At 38.7% G+C, this 18,474-nt stretch overlaps 1 protein-coding gene across 9 annotated transcripts in view; it reads right to left on the bottom strand.

Annotated features, from left to right (window-relative positions):
• The window catches only part of Mctp1 (multiple C2 and transmembrane domain containing 1), a 415,812-nt gene that overhangs the window by 225,164 nt on the left and 172,174 nt on the right, over positions 1–18,474 (bottom strand). For all 9 annotated transcript variants that reach the window (XM_042690819.1, XM_042690817.1, XM_042690815.1 and 6 more), the window contains exons 4-5: positions 10,592–10,671; positions 9,280–9,391 (exon numbers count right to left, since the gene is read on the bottom strand). In XM_042690819.1, the coding sequence (XP_042546753.1) occupies positions 9,280–9,391; positions 10,592–10,671 (192 nt within the window). The remainder of the gene's footprint in view (positions 1–9,279; positions 9,392–10,591; positions 10,672–18,474) is intronic.

The following is an 18,474-nucleotide window of genomic DNA, read 5'->3' as shown; positions in this document are numbered from 1 at the left end:
TAGAGCGCTTGCCTTGCATGCATGAGGCTCTGGGTTCGATTCCTCAGCACCATATAAATAGGAAAAAAAGCCAGAAAGTGGCGCTTTGGCTCAAGTGGGTAGAGTGCTAGTCTAAGAGCTGAGGGACAGTGCCCAGGCCCAGAATTCAGGCCCATTACCCTCCCCCCCCCCAAAAAAAGGAACTCTATCTCCCTCAACGAATTTCACTCTAAAGAAGGATCCTTCAGAAACTTCATGGATTATAAAAGCACAAAAAAGAAATAAATTTTCATATAAGACTAAGGCCAGAACCAAGACAACGGAATTACATAGGGGTTCCAGGATAGTAAATACAAAAAAAATCATAAATTATCAAAGACTAATACATTTCTTTTTTCTGAAGATAGTTAATTTCTGGTTTATACTTTGTCTCCATACACTGCATACTAAATAGTGATTGAAACAAGGAAGATTAATAGGTACCCTAAGGTTCTAACAATTCCACCTCTATTTCTGCTAGGAAACTGCAAAGAATTATTATCAACGAATATAGCCACATTTTATACTTTCTAAGTACTAAGGTATAACTCATTTTGAAACAAAAAATCCAAATACTTGGCTGTAGATATGGACATATAGTGGACATGTAATAGATATGGTTAAGTCAGTGTCAAATGCGCCACCACCGCCACCACCACCACCACCACCACCACCACCACCACCACCACCACCACCACCACCACCACCACCACCACCACCACCACCACCATGCTAGCACTACCATCACTTCCTTCAGCATCACCAACAGACAACTGGAAACCAAATTATTTAGTGATCGTCCACATTTATACAACATGATAAAATTCAACTTTCTCAAAAAGCTGAATTTCAATGGAAATTTGTAGCATGGTAATTACTAGAAACAGCATTTGGAACAAATCATCTAAGAACAATTCAGATAAGCAAAAATGTGAAATCTCATAACCCCTGATCTTTTGTCACCATTGTTTGCAATCTAAAAACCTTATAAATTCCAGCCTATGAGAAACACTATGCTGTAAAGAGGAGCTTAGGTCATTCAGAAGAGTAGAATCTTATAGCAACCCCTGACGTTATTAGAAGTACTACTGATGATCAACTCAGAACTACAGACTATTAGCCTTTTATAAGTGAGATGAAATACAGGTCTTGTATTTTTCCTGTCTTTCAAAAACAGACTTTTAGAAGCAGGTTGTATGGCTCTGTCTTTCAGATTGGGAAAAGGACACAAACAAAATGTTAGTGATTTAGGTATGTATTTAAGTACAAATATGAAGGATTGGAGAGCTATGAGAATCAGTTCATTATTTTCCTGACTAAGCATCAAAAGCTAGATCCAGTGATTCTCAAGATGTTCTTTTCTTTCTTTCTTTCTTTTTTTCAGTCATGGGGCTTGAACTCTGAGCCTGAGCACTCTGTCCCTCAGCTCTTCAGCTCAAGGTTAGTGCTCTACCACTTCAGCCTCAGCGCCACTTCTGGTTTTCTGGTTGTTTATTGGAGATAAGAGTCTCACGGACTTTCCTGCCAGGCTGGCTTTGAACCACAACCTTCAGATCTCAGCCTCTTAATTAGCTAGGATTACAGGCATGAGCCATCAGCGCCTGGCACTGCTAAGTTTTGTAACAAGATTTCTTCCTCTTTTAACCAAACCTACCAGCTAAGCAATGGGTTAAATACTCCATACTTAATACCCAAATTCCTATTTTTGATTATTTATTTTTCAGTTTTTAGGCAGTTAAGTTAAAGGAGACTCAATAAAATGGGGAATAGTAGAAAAGTTAAAAAGCAAATCAATTTGATATGGCATTAACACTGGTATTTTTGCAATGTGTGATATGTGTGATAGAAGTTAGATGATCATTAGAGATAGGCGATGAAGCAAATTCTAGAAAAATAAGATTTAATTTTTGCTTTATGCTTTTAACTTCAGGTGAGAAACATATGAATTAATTTTTGAAGGTGTCAGTATCTAATATTTTTATAATATAAACTATTTATTAGCAATTCAACTGTCTTTGAGGCCAATAAAAAGAATGAGTGATATAAAAAAGTAATAGAGCTATAAAAATTATTTTTTACACAATAGTAATTTTAGGCAACTGTACTGCTTATGTACATACCAACATATCACAGAATGATTAGGACATACATCTTATAAAACATTCATATTCCACCTTTATCAGCAATTCCTCTTCAACTTTTGGTTGTATAATAATTCTGAAATGGGTGCAAATTAAGCCAAAGTAAAAAAAAAAAATAGTTCATCAAGGATGAACTAAGATCAATTTGTATGTTTCTTAGGTTTTCTGTTTCTTTAGCCTTAGTTATACAATTTGTACTTCTAGGTTATCTAAGAGAGTGTGTAATGCAAATAACTCACTTTTATTTCACAAATTCTCCAATGAAGAAAGCTGTGGATTGAACTCTGCTAGAAAAAGAGCCAGAAAGAACTCAAACACACTATCAGACGCAAATACCACGTATAGATAGACAAATATGCACTACATATTTTGACAGATTTTGAAACAGGACATGCGATCAAAGCAGAAATGAGAGCTGTGCCATGCAATGCATCAGCATGCTGCCTAGGAAGGTTTTGGTTTCTTGTACACATGATGCTGGAGACTTAAAAATAGAGGTACATGTCTATTCACATCTGGAATTTTTTTTTAGTATCAATCATGAGCTCAATGGAGTAGATTGGCATCTATGAAATACATCTGCTATTATTCATACTACATTCCTTAAATCACTGTAATTAGACATTACATGTTTTCAGAGCTGTAGTAGGTTCAGTAGATTGATAGATTTTTTTCAACTTATTCTTTCATTTTACTGATTTCCAGAAGTGCAATCCAAATAAGAAGAAATCATCGCAACTGCATTATTCATGGAATATATTGTTAGTATTTAACAGTGCATTAAAAACTCACAAAACAACTGATTTAGAAATCTTAGCATTTTGTAATCTTAGTGCTTGATATTTCCAGTTGTTTCCTTCCCACTTAATGTTAATATTCTACTTCCTGTTTAAATATTGGGAAATTTTTATGAAAAGCTCTTGAGACTCTGCTTTTTCATTCTCTCTTTTAATACATGTAAAATATTTTTTGCCAAGTTTTATAAACATAGGGATTAAAAATAAATGTGGTTTTGGAACTAAAGTCTTCTGTTTCTAAGTTATTTTTGAGCTAATAACAAAAGAAAATGGCACCCTTATCATTTTCCTGTGTAGAGCTTAATGCAAAACTATTCTTCATACCTATCTTCTGTACATCATTCATATTATATGGGACTATGAAATATTCAGTAGTTGATTTCTGGTTTGCTGAATTTTGAGTGTGAGAGGTTAGTATGCTATTTTCACTGAAGCAGTTTATTCTGCATTTAAGGCACAAGAAAAAATTAATTCAAAGAAATATTAACTCTATAATTGTCTTAACCAAAAATTTCAAATGTTTCACAGAAAAATATATTTGGCTAGTAATATACATGTTACAAAATGAAGAAAATGCATAGAGTGACATATTTACTGTGGCATATACATAGAAAATGCATGCAAATGCATTACTATGAAAATGCATAGAATGACATATTTACTAATATATATTTACTAATCATTAGAATTCCTTAGAAGAACAATGTAGCTTGATTTGAAGAACATTATCATTAACATAGCAATTTTAAAAACTTACAAAATGAAATTAAATCATTATTTAACCACAACTTAATGTTATTTATGACAACCTTAGGGATATTAATTTAGAAGAATAAAGTATCTTTAAAATACCTTCCCTGGTCCATTGAAGCCTTTTAAATACTCAAAAAGATACATCCAAAACACATTGAACAACCAGTAGGTACAGAACACTAGACTAAGTTTTGAGAGAAGTCATAATGAGTGGGTTCTTTTTTTTTTTTTTTTGGTCGGTTGTGGGGCTTGAAGTCTGGGCTTGGGCGCTGTCTCTGCAGCAAGGCGAGCGCTCTACCGCTTGAGCCACAGCGCCACTTCCGGTTTTCTAGTGGTTTATTGGAGATAAGAGTCTCATGGACTTTCTTGCCCGGGCTGGCTTTGAACCTCAATCCTCAGATCTCAGCCTCCTGAGTAGCTAGGATTACAGGCTTGAGCCACTGGCACCTGGCAATGAATGGGTTCTATAAACCAACTTACAGTCTAACAAAATAAATGAAGTTGGAAGATGAGATGTCAGAGGGAGTGAGGCCAAGGGGAGGAGTAGATGAATGAAAAGAGGAAGGGTGGAAGAATGCAGTCATAATATAAATATATACATATATACAAAATATAAGTATATACATATATACACATGTATGCATGTACACATATGCATATATATGCGTATATATCCATATATTTTCATAGAACTAGGAAAAATGACGGGATGGATGGAGTTGGGAGAGGTAGGAAAGAATAATGAAAAGGGTGACATTGATCAAAATGCATTGTACTCATAAATTTACAGGTTGAATTGAAACTCTTTTGTACAACTACTTAAAGATGATAATGACAATAATAAAAAATAAAGAGAAAAGGGGGGAAGGGGGGAAGCTGGGAAGGGATGTGAAGGGTAAACAAAGGAGGAGGCTGCAATGCTTGGTAAGAAATGTACGCATTATCCTGCCCATGTAATTGTAACCCCTCTGTACAGTATGTTCACAAATAAAATAAAAGAAAAAAAAAAGAAAAGAGGAAATGGAAAACCACAAAGAAATGACAAATATTTAAGTGACATATGCTAATTACCTTAATTCTATCATTACCTAAAATGTTTAACATCATATTATACATAAATATGTACAATTATTACATATTTAGTCATGTGTAAATGATGAAAATAATAATTGGGATCATTAAATAAAACACAAAAATGCAATAAAAACAGTTAAAAACAGTACTGAAAAAGTTTACAAAAGTGGTAAATTCAGTGAGAATATACATTACTAAATTAAAAATGGTATTATCATCCAAGACACGGTCACAAGAGGTTTTTCTTGGCTGTTGTTTTTAATGTACTACATGATTGATTTTTTCTTTTGTGTTTTTCCCCCTATGGTATATCCCCTGTTGTCACTGTATGTGAGTTTGGTACTCTGGGTATTGTATATACGTTTATCTGAATTAGAGAAGGGAAGGGGAACAACAAAATGGTGAGACAAAGGACAAAGGGGGAACCAATGCAACAGTGCTACTCACATGACAATATGTTGGAAATGATCTCGCACAACTTGGGGGGGCGGGGGTTGGGAAGAGAGAAAGAGGGAGAAAATAAGGGAGAAATAACAAATTGGACGAGAAATGTACTCACTACCTTACTTATGTAACTGTAACCCTGCTGTACATCACCTTGACAATAAAATTAAAATTAAAAAATAAAAAAATAAAAAATAAAGAGAAAAAGTTCTGTATATTATATAATACTATATATGACACATATATGTACATATGTATTTATATACATATACCCCAAATGATAGTATGTAGGATGTAGGTGAAATACTGGCATCCTTAAGCACAGATGACAATGAAGATGGTTTGGATTTGAGAGACGATGATCCATGAATAAGTCTGTGTGTTTAGAACAGAAGTTACAAGTGAGGAAACATATGTTATTTGTTAGAGAACCTTGAAATCCTCTCATTAGGAGTTCCATTTAATTAGAGAAAGTCACAAGTTACTGAACAAGTAGAAGAAAGAGGATTTTACTGAGCCTAACACAATGCTTAGTAGAAGAGTAATGTTTTAGGTTTAATTGACATATAAATTGAACTATTTGTAGGTACTATGAGATAATTTTATACAGGGAAACATGGTTTATTGTTCAAACCAGGGCAATTTTTCCTACTTCCTCAAATCATTTGTCTTAGCAAAATCCTTTAAAACCTTTTCTTCTGGCTCTTGGCATATGCAGTACATTTTAACTTCTCTGAGATAAATGTCTATGAGACAAACTTCTTTATGTTTCTTGTTCAAGTTTTCAAAATCTAATAACCAGGGTTGTTAAATAAAATAAGTCATTTCCAGTATCTTATATAAGTTGCAATTGAATAACAGCTTAGGCCAAATAAACAGAGATAAAAATTTAAAAGCTACGCAGTTCTTGTAATTTTCACAATGTAAAACATAAACTTAGAAACACAGATTCCAATCTTGCATGTTAGAACGACAAGGAAATTGGATCCCAGTAGGATGTCCTATTGAGCACTTTTTAAACACTTTCTTCTGCCACCCAGCTTGCTTCTCTATAGCCAGGCCCATGCTCTGGTCATTGATCACATACATGAGGATGAGCCAGCACAGCCACACAGAAAGTTTTTCTCTCTGCCTCCTTGTGTGTGACCAGTGTCAGGAGGACAGTGATTGGGTGTTCCCAGGATGAGGCTGATCCTGGTTTAGAACATTGCTGAGTCTTGGCTGAGCTACATCCTTCTCTAAAGAAGAACTAGGGGAGAGTTACAAACAAGGTGTTAGGGAAAAAGATCCTATTTCCTGTTTGTGAGCAGAATAAATCCAGTGCCATCTGATTCTCTGAAAGTAGGTCTGTGAATGGAAACTACGAACATTCAGGAAAGATTTTTAAAAGTCTAGTGTCATTAAATGGATCTAAATCAAAGAAATGGCATAAGGATTTTAGGGAGAAATCTGTGTGAAAGGTGAAGGTGGCTGAAGAGAGATGAGTAGGAGAAAAAAAGGATTAAAAGACGAATTAAATCAGATTTTTAAAGTTTTCATATAGCCCATCTTTTTCATATTTACATTTGAAAACTCAATAAACAAATCCTGGTTACTGTAATATTTTTAGATTTTTTTCTAATCAGAAATACTTCTTTAATGTTTACATATAGCTTTGAGCAGCCATGGAGATTGAAGAATTTTTGTGAATATTTTAGAAGAAAAGATAAAGTTGAGAATTAATTGCTTTTATGCTTCAATATATTTTTGTCTAGTTCTGAGTAACTCAACAATTTCAGTGTAAAGTCTCTTTATACTAACTTGATCCTTCAACCACTCAGCTTGAGTTAGCCAATTTAATAAAGATTTCTGTAATGTAAAAACTCAACAGACTATCCATTGTCATCAAATCACCCAGATAACTATGGTAGCTGCCTTACTATTCCAATATTCACCTGCAAGTGTACATGTTTTGGGAATATAAAGGACCTTAAGTACTTGGTTTGTTTCTGAAGTATATCCTTCATTAAAATAACAAAGAAGACTAACTGTAATGTTATTTCACCAAGTCTTGCTGATATTTTTTTAACCTCCTACAGGTAAACTTGCCAATTTTCCTCCATATCTACCTCTGAGAGTTCTAATCCAAATCTTTATCATCTCTCAACTAGATTTTTGCAAAAGCCACTTAATTGGTCTCCAAGCATCCATTCTTAGTTCTTCAATCTGTTTTGTACAATGTAAGCACAGTGATATTTTCAACAGACAAATACAATCCCTTCCTATTTGCAGACTGGTCAATGGTTAACTGAAGTTTTTTGGGAAAAGATCAGAAATCTTAAACTGGACAATAGGCTCCCCCCCCCCCCACCATACTCTGACCATCTCCCTTCCCCTCCAGTGTATTATGCATGGTGAACTAAGCAGCAGGATCACCCATACTCTCTTTGATTCTGCCTTCTCAAAGCTTCAATACCTTCTCAATTCTTCAAATGCAATATGGCTTTTCTAGTCACAGGATTTTTCATGTGTACTTTCCACTGTTTGAACCATTTCTCTTCTAGATTGTTTCTTAACTTCATCTTTTTAACTACAGTTTGCATTTGAATTTTTTAGAGAATCCCTGTCCCTTTACTAAAAATTTTCCTGTTCACTGTTATATAGATACAGTGATTACTTTATGCTTCTTTCAGTAATTATCTGATTCTTGATGTCTGCATTGAGTATAAATATATGATAGCCTAAGTATCCAGCATGGGAAATTGGTGTTCAGTAGGCTCCTAGTGAATATGAGGATTGTTTGAATAATGCACAATATGAGTATTTACAATTTATTCATATGTTTGAACTAGCCAGATAGAATTTACTTCCTGGTTTGTGCAGAGTGAAGTCACATCTTTGGATCTGGTGACTTTGGAATGATGGACTTCTTTTTCTCAATACTCATTGTCAAAGTTTTTCTATCTATTCTTCCATCTATATGATTCACCAAGCAAGCACAGTAGGGAATATTTGGCAATACTTGTTGAAAAAGAAACTTTTCTTTCTCAGTGAGTAAAGTATAAATATTTCACTCATCCTTAGAAAAGATTACAGATGACTTTGTGGACTCACTCTTTTTAAAAAAATAATAGAAAAATCGCTTTCAAGGTTTGAATTGCTTCAATTAATTTAAAATGCTTCCAAATTTAAAGTTGGATTTCAGTAGTTTTACTTACAATTGGGGAGTGGCAATATATACCAACTTTTATCACACATCATTTTCAGACAGAAATGCACATATTGCTGAAATCGAGTATTTGAACTTGCTTAAGGTATTATGTCTACTACAAAAACATGTTACAATTAGGGCTAGTATAGTTCCCAGGTCCATAAATACACACAGAGTCCAATAAATAATCTTTGGTAAATTGTGGCAGAAAATGCAGTGGCAAGCATACTGCTCTGGGTGAAACCTGAAATAGTTCAATGCCACTTCAGTGGTGTGGAGTAATTGGCTCCTGTGCATCCCTTGTTAATTTCTCCCAGCAGCATGGTATGCAAGGAAGTGTAAAGAGTTAGTGCTAAAGAATGGGTAAAATCAATATGGAAATCCATCAAGAAAATGAAAGGTACTCGCTTCTCATTCAGTAAACAAATACCAGAAAGCAGAAACTCTGTTATAATTCCATTTTCATTTTTTCTTTGACATGCCACACCTGATAATAGAATCAAACTAGTAGGGTCTGGGTACTTCAGTTGGAAAACCAACTATTCAGTTCACTCTAACTGTATTCCCTGATTGAACACAATCTGTGCCTACATATAACAAGTCTAAGATTGAGAAATAAAATTGTAAAACAATATAAATCAATTTTATAACAAGAGGTTCTGATCTGGAGTGTGGAATAGGAAATTTGAGTTGGAAACAAAAAAGCATGGACTAGCAATAATCGGTATGCTCACGAGACAAAGAACAGGCCAAATGGCCCTATGTAGCTTTTCTTTATTATGACTTCTGGGTCAAACAAGGCTCACAATATTTGAAAAATGAGCACAAGAAAGAGCTGTTATTAGGTAGTAGAGGAACTTACCACATCCCTAGGTTCTCCTTCTTTAGGGCTAAGTATGACAGAAAGCAAGATGACTCCAAGATCATGGTCAGGATAATGGGGATCTTTCAGAGGCAGGGTCACATCTGTGGACCTGTGATAGAAAATATTTAGATTTTTAATGGTATTCAACGAATAAGCCAAAAGTCTTTTACAGAAGGAGAGCATTACAGAAAAAAATGAATCAAGCATCCTCAGTATTTGAGATAAGGACCATGAAACAGGATCTAGTTGTTAATAGGTAGTATTAAATCTTACAATCTGTATATCCTAATGCAGAGTTGGTAGAGAAAGCAATTGTAGCTTTTGTAGAAGAACGTGGTCTTTCTAGTTTGAGCTGTCTTCATGATAATGGCTGCATCATTTATACCAGATCTTAGGACACTTTCTCCAAAGGTGGTAAGCCATCAGTCAACTAAGTTCTATAAGCTAGTTTTTAGGCTTTATGTTGGAATGAAGAATGTGTATGAAGGACAGCAAAATCTGATCACTGGAAGATCAATAAGCCATCTCTATGCGTGTTGTACATGTGGCTCACAAGGGGGTTCTCTTATTTTTTATTTACCCACATTAGAGAAAAAGAAATCATAGTCTGGTTTATCACAGTTTTCCCAACCACTATCTCTGTCACAGGATATAACATGATGATCCCAAACAGGAATTCCTTCTCACAGCCATCACAGATTTCACAGCTTCCCCGTAACCCAGTTTGGCACTATAGCTTCATTGAACCATGTTGTTTATTTCATCACTACATTCAATTTACAGTTTCTATGCTGAAATGCGTGTGGAAAACCATTTTCAGGTATAAGAAATGATTAATACTAGTAAAAATGATATACGTTTACAACCAGTCAAGAAGTAACAAATAATGTAACAGGAAACACAACCAGTATGTTTCTGCTTTTAGAACACATCTTAGAGAAGCTATTCTAAAGCAAAGTGCATGTGTTTTTTTCATAGATAGCAGCTTGACCCTTGAATAATTATGATGACAAACTTAATCTTCTTTATGCCTTATCTCATTCATCTGAGCAACATGAGATTGAGAAATATACCTTTAATCTCTATTTTTCTAGAGCACAGTTCGGAGGGATAGAGCAGTATTCTAAGAATGAGGCAGTCAAGGAAAAAGCTAGGATTCTCATCGGTCAGGTGAAAAAGATGTACTTCAAGAAGATTGGCTAGCCTGAAGCCTCCCAGATATAAGTGACACACTCGTAGATAAAATCTAGACTATTTCCTATTTTACAGGCCCAGCTATATAGCAAGGTAATATGATAACTGAAGTTACCTGTTTAACTCCAGTTGAGTGAGATCTAGAAAGGCTGAGCCCATAAAGTCATCTTGCAGGCCAAAATCATAGTCAAACACCTAGAAAACCACAGAGAAAGGCATTCTTTAAGTAAGTCAATATAACTTTTAACTGAAAACCTCTTGACTATTAAATATTGGTTACTGATGACAGCAAAACCGTGACATTTGCTGATAGTTGGTTTTAAAAATTCATCTATCTGTTCTTTGAAATATTAGGGCCTCATGAAATATTCATGAAATATTAGGGCCTCATGAAATATTCAAAGTAAATCACATTTTATATTTATTAATTATATTACATTTATTAATTATATTAATTACATTATTAATACAATTGATTTATATCAAATAACTTTTTTGGGGGATCCGGTCATGAGGCCTGAACTCTGGGCCTGGGCGCTGTCCCTCAGCTCTTCAGCTCAAGGCTAGCGCTCTACCACTTGAGCCACAGAGCCACTTCTGGCTTTTTTCTTTTTGCTTATGTGGTGCTGAGGAATCGAACCCAGGGCTTCAGGCATACAAGGCAAGCGCTCTACCACTGAGCCACCTTCCCAGCCCTATATCAAATAACTTTTAAGGAAGATAAATCCAAATAAAAAAACTACTGTTAATCTTCAAAAAATGTAGAAAATACAGGTGTAGATTATTTTTTCTTATATCATAGAAAATGTATTGGCATTAATGGAACCAACGAGAGTTAATATGAAACTCAACAAATATTCCTTCCATATTGGGTGACAAGTAGTGAGAATATTGACTAGCTGGGTACCAGTGGCTCATGCCCATAATCCTAGCTACTCAAATGACTGATATCTGAGGTATGTGGGTGAAAGCCAGCCAGGGCAAGAAAGTCTGTGAGACTCTTGTCTCCCATTAACCAACAAAAAGCTGGAGGTAGAGCTACTTCTTTGAGGATACTGGGGTTTGAACACAGCATGATGGGATAGGTCTGCTTCTGGATAGATAACCAGTCAACTAGACTCTCTAGTATAAGAGATTCCACAAGCCCAAGAGAGCCAATAGGCCAGCATTTCTGTACTAAGTTCTTGGCACAACAGTTAGAAAGTACAATGCAGAGTCAATATTATATACAGTTTCCCTAAACTAGTGTTTTTTCTCTAGTACAGGTGTACTTCAATTAAAAAAACTGCATATGCAAAAAATTGATTTTAAGTAAAAAGACAAATACTTGACATTACAAAAGGATTCTTAGACTTGAAGAGTCTTGAGGGAATTTATTTAAGTAGTTAGCTTCCCTAATGCCTTTTATATTATTCATTTTTCAGTCATTTGATTTACATACAACCTTTCGGCATACATTTATTGTAGAAAGCTCAGCACTTGTGCAATAAATATTCTCTTTGATCAATTAGACTTCTTTGTCACCTGCTCTGTGGCATTTCACATGCACACACTGCACATCTTAGGCAGCTGATATCTCTGTACTTTCAGGTGGTTGGAGTAGTTTATCTTACATATAAAATCCATGCCAAAACATAGAGTCCTTATACAGTCTTCCAATCATGTCTTTGTTAGAGTAGAGAGAAAATAAGATGGCATAAAATCATTGAGCATACCTGTAGCATACCCACACATAAGACAAAAAAATCTGTAAATCTAGTGAATTATTAAAGATAACCCAACTATGTGATTCAACATCCAAATTCGCTTTATGCTCATGATGAGAGTCTTCTGAGAGTTCTATTGGTAGATATTTGCTTTAATTCTCAATTCCTATTCATAAGGAAAACATAAATATGGGGAAAATGGAAACATCAGAATCAGATCACTAATGATTAATAAAATCATTAGTTGTTGGTTCCAAATTGCATAATTTATTTTTAATTATTAATTAACTTTATTGTTACTAGAGAGGTGAGATACAGAGGTATAGAGCACATGGGCAGCAAAGATGGCACTGAGAGGGAGTTGAGTGGGCAGAGCCCATTTGTTTTATATTTAGTGCGTAACCAGCCCGTGGAGGCTTAGGTGCATGATAGGGTGTGACCTTCACAGTGATTGGTTCCTCTTCCTCCCCTGCCATGCCACCCGCTCTTTTTTGCTTTAAAAAGGGCTGCTCTGTGTTAATAAACAAGTTTCTTCCTGCTTGAGTTGACTCCCCATTGCATCTGATTGTCTCCCAGGCTGAGGGAGGCTGGGGAACGGGAGAGTGGCACACTTACTTTTCCCCAGACCCCGTCTGTCTTACACAGGATGGTGCCCAACGTGGGGCATGAAAAGAAAAGATACCGGCTGAGGCTAAGCGGTCTCTCAGGATAAGTGAAACACTTAGTATGGGTAATGCTATCTCACAGAGGAAGGAGGAGGAGGCAACATTAGGCCTAGAGTACAGGAGGACTTGGGAAGTGAGAAGGAAAAGGAATGGGTCAAATTCAACCGAGAATGCACTGAAACATGCACAGTGGAAGTCAAAATGAGGGTGAAAGTTACCCCCTCTGACTCAGGTGCCCCTGACGGTTGTAGGCCCCCTCCCTATTCCCCTGATTGGAGGGGAGGTACGGTGCCCTACTCGACCTGCAAGAGGGACTTGTAAGACCCAGACCCCTACAAACCTTCCATGGAGGGACCGAGGCCTGGGGCCTACCTTGGAAGGGAAGGGCCACCTGAGAGCCTGGGCCCTAGGCCACAGGCTTTGTTTCCCCAAGTGTATCCAGTCAATCTGTTACCAGGAGCTAACAGGCCCTTGGAATGGTATCCATGGGAAGATAAGGATCTTAAAGAGCTCCGCAAGGTGGTGGCAGAGGATGGCCCGAACTCTCCTTGGGCCCAGACCCTATTATAGGACACTGCTTATCACCCGTGTGACCCTAAGGACTGGCTGGATGTAGCCAAAGCCGTCCTTACTAGTTCTCAGTTTATTAAATGGTGTGCTTTCTTTAAGGAGGAATGCAGAGTGCGAACAGAGAATAACCGGCCCGGGGGACCAAACCGCCCCCTACACCCTGCCCTAGGTGCAGGAAGGGATACCATTGGAAAAAGGATTGTCAATCCAAGTTTGATTTAGATGGGAAGCCTTTAAACTAGGGGAGGGGCATCCTCCAGCCCCGTTAACTCAAGGAGGAACCCCCTCTGCTGTGAGGCCCAGGCAGCCTCGCAGCAGGGCGACCCAGGCCCATTGGACCGTCCCCCTGCTGGAAGGACTCTGCCCTATAAGCAGAAAGAGGTTTCACTGCTTAATTGACACTGGGGCAGATCGAACCATACTCAGGGAGGAGGAAGTGCCCTTGGACTGGAAGCTTGCACCTGGGCCCCCTATATTGGGGGTAGGGGCAACTCCCAGCCCAAAGAGACGGTTGCCCTTATGAAATGGACTAGCCCAGATGGAGAACAGGGAAAGATACGCCCTTTAGTGGCAAAGAACCTTACTTCCAATTTACTAGGGCAAGACATGCTAAGACAAATGGATGCCATGGTCACTACAGACCATCAAGCATCCTATAATGATATCCTGGATGGAGAAGAAGCACAAAGGCTCAAACAGGAGCTAGAGGGAGTTAAGGAAAATGATTTTTTAAACTTTCATAATTACAGAGAAGAACATAGGGGACCTGCTCAAGTGCACCCCCAATCCTAAAGACCACTGCCCCCCCCCAGTACCTCCCATTAGGTGGAAGCCAGGAAGCCCAATCTGGGTGAAGCAGTGGCCATTGACCAAATCTAAACTTGTAGCTCTCCACCTTCTGGTGGAGGAACAGATAAACCGTGGGCATATGCGCCCTTCTATGAGTCCTTGGAACACACCCGTATTTGTTATTCAAAAAGCCTCCAGGGCTTGGCATATGCTTCAAGATCTATGTAAGGTAAATGAAAGGTTGGAGCTAGTAGGAACGCCCCTAAGAGGCATGCCCTGGACTCCCGCTATTCCTTCAGAACATACCTTGGTTGTGATTGATATTAAAGATTTTTTTTTCTATCCCCCTGCATCCAGATGACTGCGAGAAGTTTGCTTTCTCCATACCTTCTCTTAATTTTTGCCAGCCTGATCAGAGGTTTGAATGGACGGTGCCGCCACAGGGAATGGCCAATAGCCCAGCCTTTTGCCAACAATACTTGGCCACACTTTTAGGGCCTGTGCTGGGTTCAGATACCTCCCTTGCCTATGCCTACATGGATGATATAATTCTGGGGCACCAAGACCTGAGCTGCCTGGAGGGCCTTCTGGCCCAGGTTCTCGCCATATTAAAAAAGGGGGGTTTTACCATAGCCCTTAATAAAATTCAAAAGGTAGCTCCATTTAAGGTGCTCGGGACCCACCTTTCCTTGACTCAGGCCAGCCCCCTTAAGCCTTTGCTGGATGTTCCAGCCTCTCTAACCTTAACCCAACTTCAGAGTCTTTTAGGGGAAATCAATTGGCTGTTGCCATGAGTTTCTGTCCCTAAAGATAGGCTTGTGCCCTTATTTGCCCTACTAAAAGACAGGATGCCACAAGAAGTTATTACAATTACAGACAACCATAGGGTAATATTTTTGCAGTTCCAAAAAGCCTTGGATGAAGTTTCCCTAAAGAGGTATTCTATTTTTGAGCCCATTTTTCTTTGGTTGTTTGCAGGTGTCACATTAATTTCTGCAGTTTTAACTCAAAGTGGGGAGCCATTAGAGTAGGTTCACACTCCCCTGGGGGGCACACCTCGGGTGTACTTTCAAGCAAACCAATTTGCATATGCTATTGCCAAGGGAAGGACCCAAGCCCAAAGGCATTATGGCCTTGACCCTCACTCCATTATTTTTCCTTTTCGGATGGCAGACGTTGAGTGGCTCACTCGAGCCAATGCTCATCTTGCTCTCTCCTTGGAGGGGTTTCTAGGCCAAATTGACTGTCATTATGGGCCATCCAAATGGACTGTCATGTTATGGTGACTTCCCCTCCAAATGCCATCTCTATTTTCTCCTGCGCCTATTCCTGGCGCCCTTCATGTTTTTACTGACGGAGGTAAAGCAGGCTCTGCGTATGTAGCCTTTGAGGAGCAACACAAGACCCCGAGCCAACAAAGATTTCAACCTTGGCAAGGGTCAGCACAATATAAAGAAATGCTAGCCATAATTATGGCCCTTCAGGACATTAAAAAACCCTTTAATTTGTATTCTGATAGCCTATAAAACAAAAAAATGGGGAGTTAGCCCCCATATACAGTTACAGATAGCTTTGTTTACCATTAACATTTTAAATTTTTCAAAAGGGGCAATTGAATCCAGATTTCAGAAGCACTGGGGACAACTAAACCCTAAGCCCCAAGTGAAAGTCAGGTGGAAGGACCCCCTGACACAATATTGGAGAGGACTTGACCCCCTAGTTGTTATGGGCATGGGATTTGGATGCGGTTTTTCCCATAGGGGAGACAGCCCCCCATTTGGATTCCTGCCAGGAACCTTAAGTTTTTACCCATCTCCTCTATACAGGAGGATGTCCAAGGATAAGCTAACCAACAAGGAAAGAAAAATGGCTATGGTGGCTGAGGCTTGTGTTTAAAAGAGAAAAGCCAGAAAGATAACTATTAACCATCCCCAAGGGCAACCAGCCCTTGAGAAGCTCTTGTGTTCTCTAACAATTGCAGATGGCGATACTCCAGCTGTTGGCTGTCCTGACCCTCCTAGTCCCAGCAATGGCCCTACGGAATCTGCATCAACCTCAACGGGTGACCTGGGCAATGATCAATGCTGGCAATGCAGAAATCATCAATAGCACCACAAGAGAAACTGTCCCTTCAACCTGGTGGCCTGACCTTCATTTTGATCACCACCCTATGTCATTATGTATGGACTGTTTAATATTTCGTAGGCGCTAATTATTTTAATGTTACCTGCTCTAATTGTTCTTTTACTAATTTCTTACATAGTGGCATTATTGAATCCACACTTATTGTTAAACAACCACCTTTGGTTATGCTTCCAGTTTAGATCTTTTTCAACCCCAAGGCAAATAGCTGGATTAGAACAAGCCCCACCTCTGGACTCTGAAGTGGCAAAGACTGCTATCCCATCCTTGACTAATGTTAAAGGCCTGGTAATGACATTTCCTGGTCTGGTAATGCTTTTGCTGATGGTTTTTCTATGACTTCCTTGCATTATACGTAAACTGCAAAATTCTTACGAGCTTAGCCAGCCTTACATAAGATCAAGCTCCAAGTGAATGAACTTTCCAAGAGAGGAATCGCAGCCAGAGACGGGTAAGAGGGGGTGTCAGTCTGACCAACCTAAGAAAGGGTCTTCAGCTTCGCTCTGAAGAAGTTCCCGATGACGGGTAAGGTAGACAAGGCAATCCACCCAACCTAAGACAGGCGGTTTGCTTCTTTAAACAAAGACAGGGGAGATGCTGGGAGCCATTGGGAGCTCTCAGTAAAGCTCAAAGGTCATTTTGACCCCTGTGCTAGCTTAAAGGCACATACAAGGAACTGGCTTACTTAAAAGACACCAGAATTGCTTTGCTATGTCTGCAGTTTGTTTTAAATTTTCCTTGTTTTTTGGACTATAATAGAATGGCCTAAGTGTGGGGGCCTACGAGGATGCACCGAGCAGCATGTGTGGAACTCCCAATACCCCGGCTGCTCTCATGTTCTGAAGAGGACAACCTTATGAGATACTGACTTTTATATATGCCAAGGAATTAATTGAACTGCTTCGGACATTTCTAACTGTGATGGGACTGATGTTTATTACTGTGCTAGGTGGGGATGTGAGGTAATTGGGACGGGCTCTTAGATCATGAACAAGGGCCCTCCCTATCCTTGTCTGGCGAATCTCGACCCCCAGACTTGTCTCAAACCCCCTGAATAGCCAATGCTATCCTTACCAATGTAATCCTGTTAAAGCAACCTTTACAGAGGAGGGAAAAGGATAACTAACTGGGAGGTGGGTCTGCCATTAAAAAAAAAGGGGGGGGGGACACTGTAGAGCACATGGGCAGCAAAAATGGCGCTGAGAGGGAGTTGAGTGGGCAGAGCCCAATTTACTGTAGAGCATATGGGCAGCAAAGATGGCGCTGAGAGGGAGGTTAGTGGGCAGAGCCCGATTTGCCTTATGTTCAGTGTGTAACCAGCCCGTGGAAGCTTAGGTGCATGATAGGGTGTGACCTTCACAGTGATTGGTTCCTCTTCCTCCCCTGCCATGCCACCCGTTCTTTTTTGCTTTAAAAAGGGCTGCTCTGTGTTAATAAACAAGTTTCTTCCTGATTGAGACGACTCCCCACTGTGTCTGATTGTCTCCCAGGCTGAGGAAGGCCGGGGAACGGGAGAGTGGTGCACTTACCTTTTCTCAGACCCACGAAAGACGGATGAAGACCCAATACAGAGGGATTATAATTATATGAGCCAGGTAATGAATACAATTCCTTTTACACAGTGTCTTCTGTTCCCTCACTCTTTCCCAATTCCTCCCTCCCATCTCCACCCATGAGTAGTTCACTTTGATCAGTGTCCAGTGAGCTCCACTGCTGCACTTTTTCACCCTTTTCCCCTTGAGTTCTGTACCCTTCCCTCAACCTTTCTGAAGATATACTCTTCAATACACCATACATAAAGACAGAATCGTCAAAAAATCAAAATTATAAACTAAAAAAAATGAAAAAAGAAAACTCTCATTTCCATATCCTAGAGTTTGTTTCAATATAAATATTATTTTATATAAATATGATAAGGCAGTTAGGGATTTGTTTCTCTCCTAAGAGTATCCTCCTTTGGTCCACTATGCACACACATCTAGAATCCTGTAGTGTTTATCATATCCCAGTGTATTCTAGATCTAATTCCCACATCTCAGAGATATTATGCTCCATATAAGCTTGACTTACCTCACTTAACATGATCTGTTCTAGTTCTATCCATTTCTCTGCAAATGACATTATTT

This window comes from Dipodomys spectabilis, unplaced genomic scaffold (assembly GCF_019054845.1).
Source record: "Dipodomys spectabilis isolate Male_0828 unplaced genomic scaffold, ASM1905484v1 ptg000140l, whole genome shotgun sequence".
Lineage (NCBI taxonomy): Eukaryota > Metazoa > Chordata > Mammalia > Rodentia > Heteromyidae > Dipodomys > Dipodomys spectabilis.
Note: the sequence above shows the minus strand (reverse complement) of the source record. Positions and strands in the feature narration are given on the sequence as shown.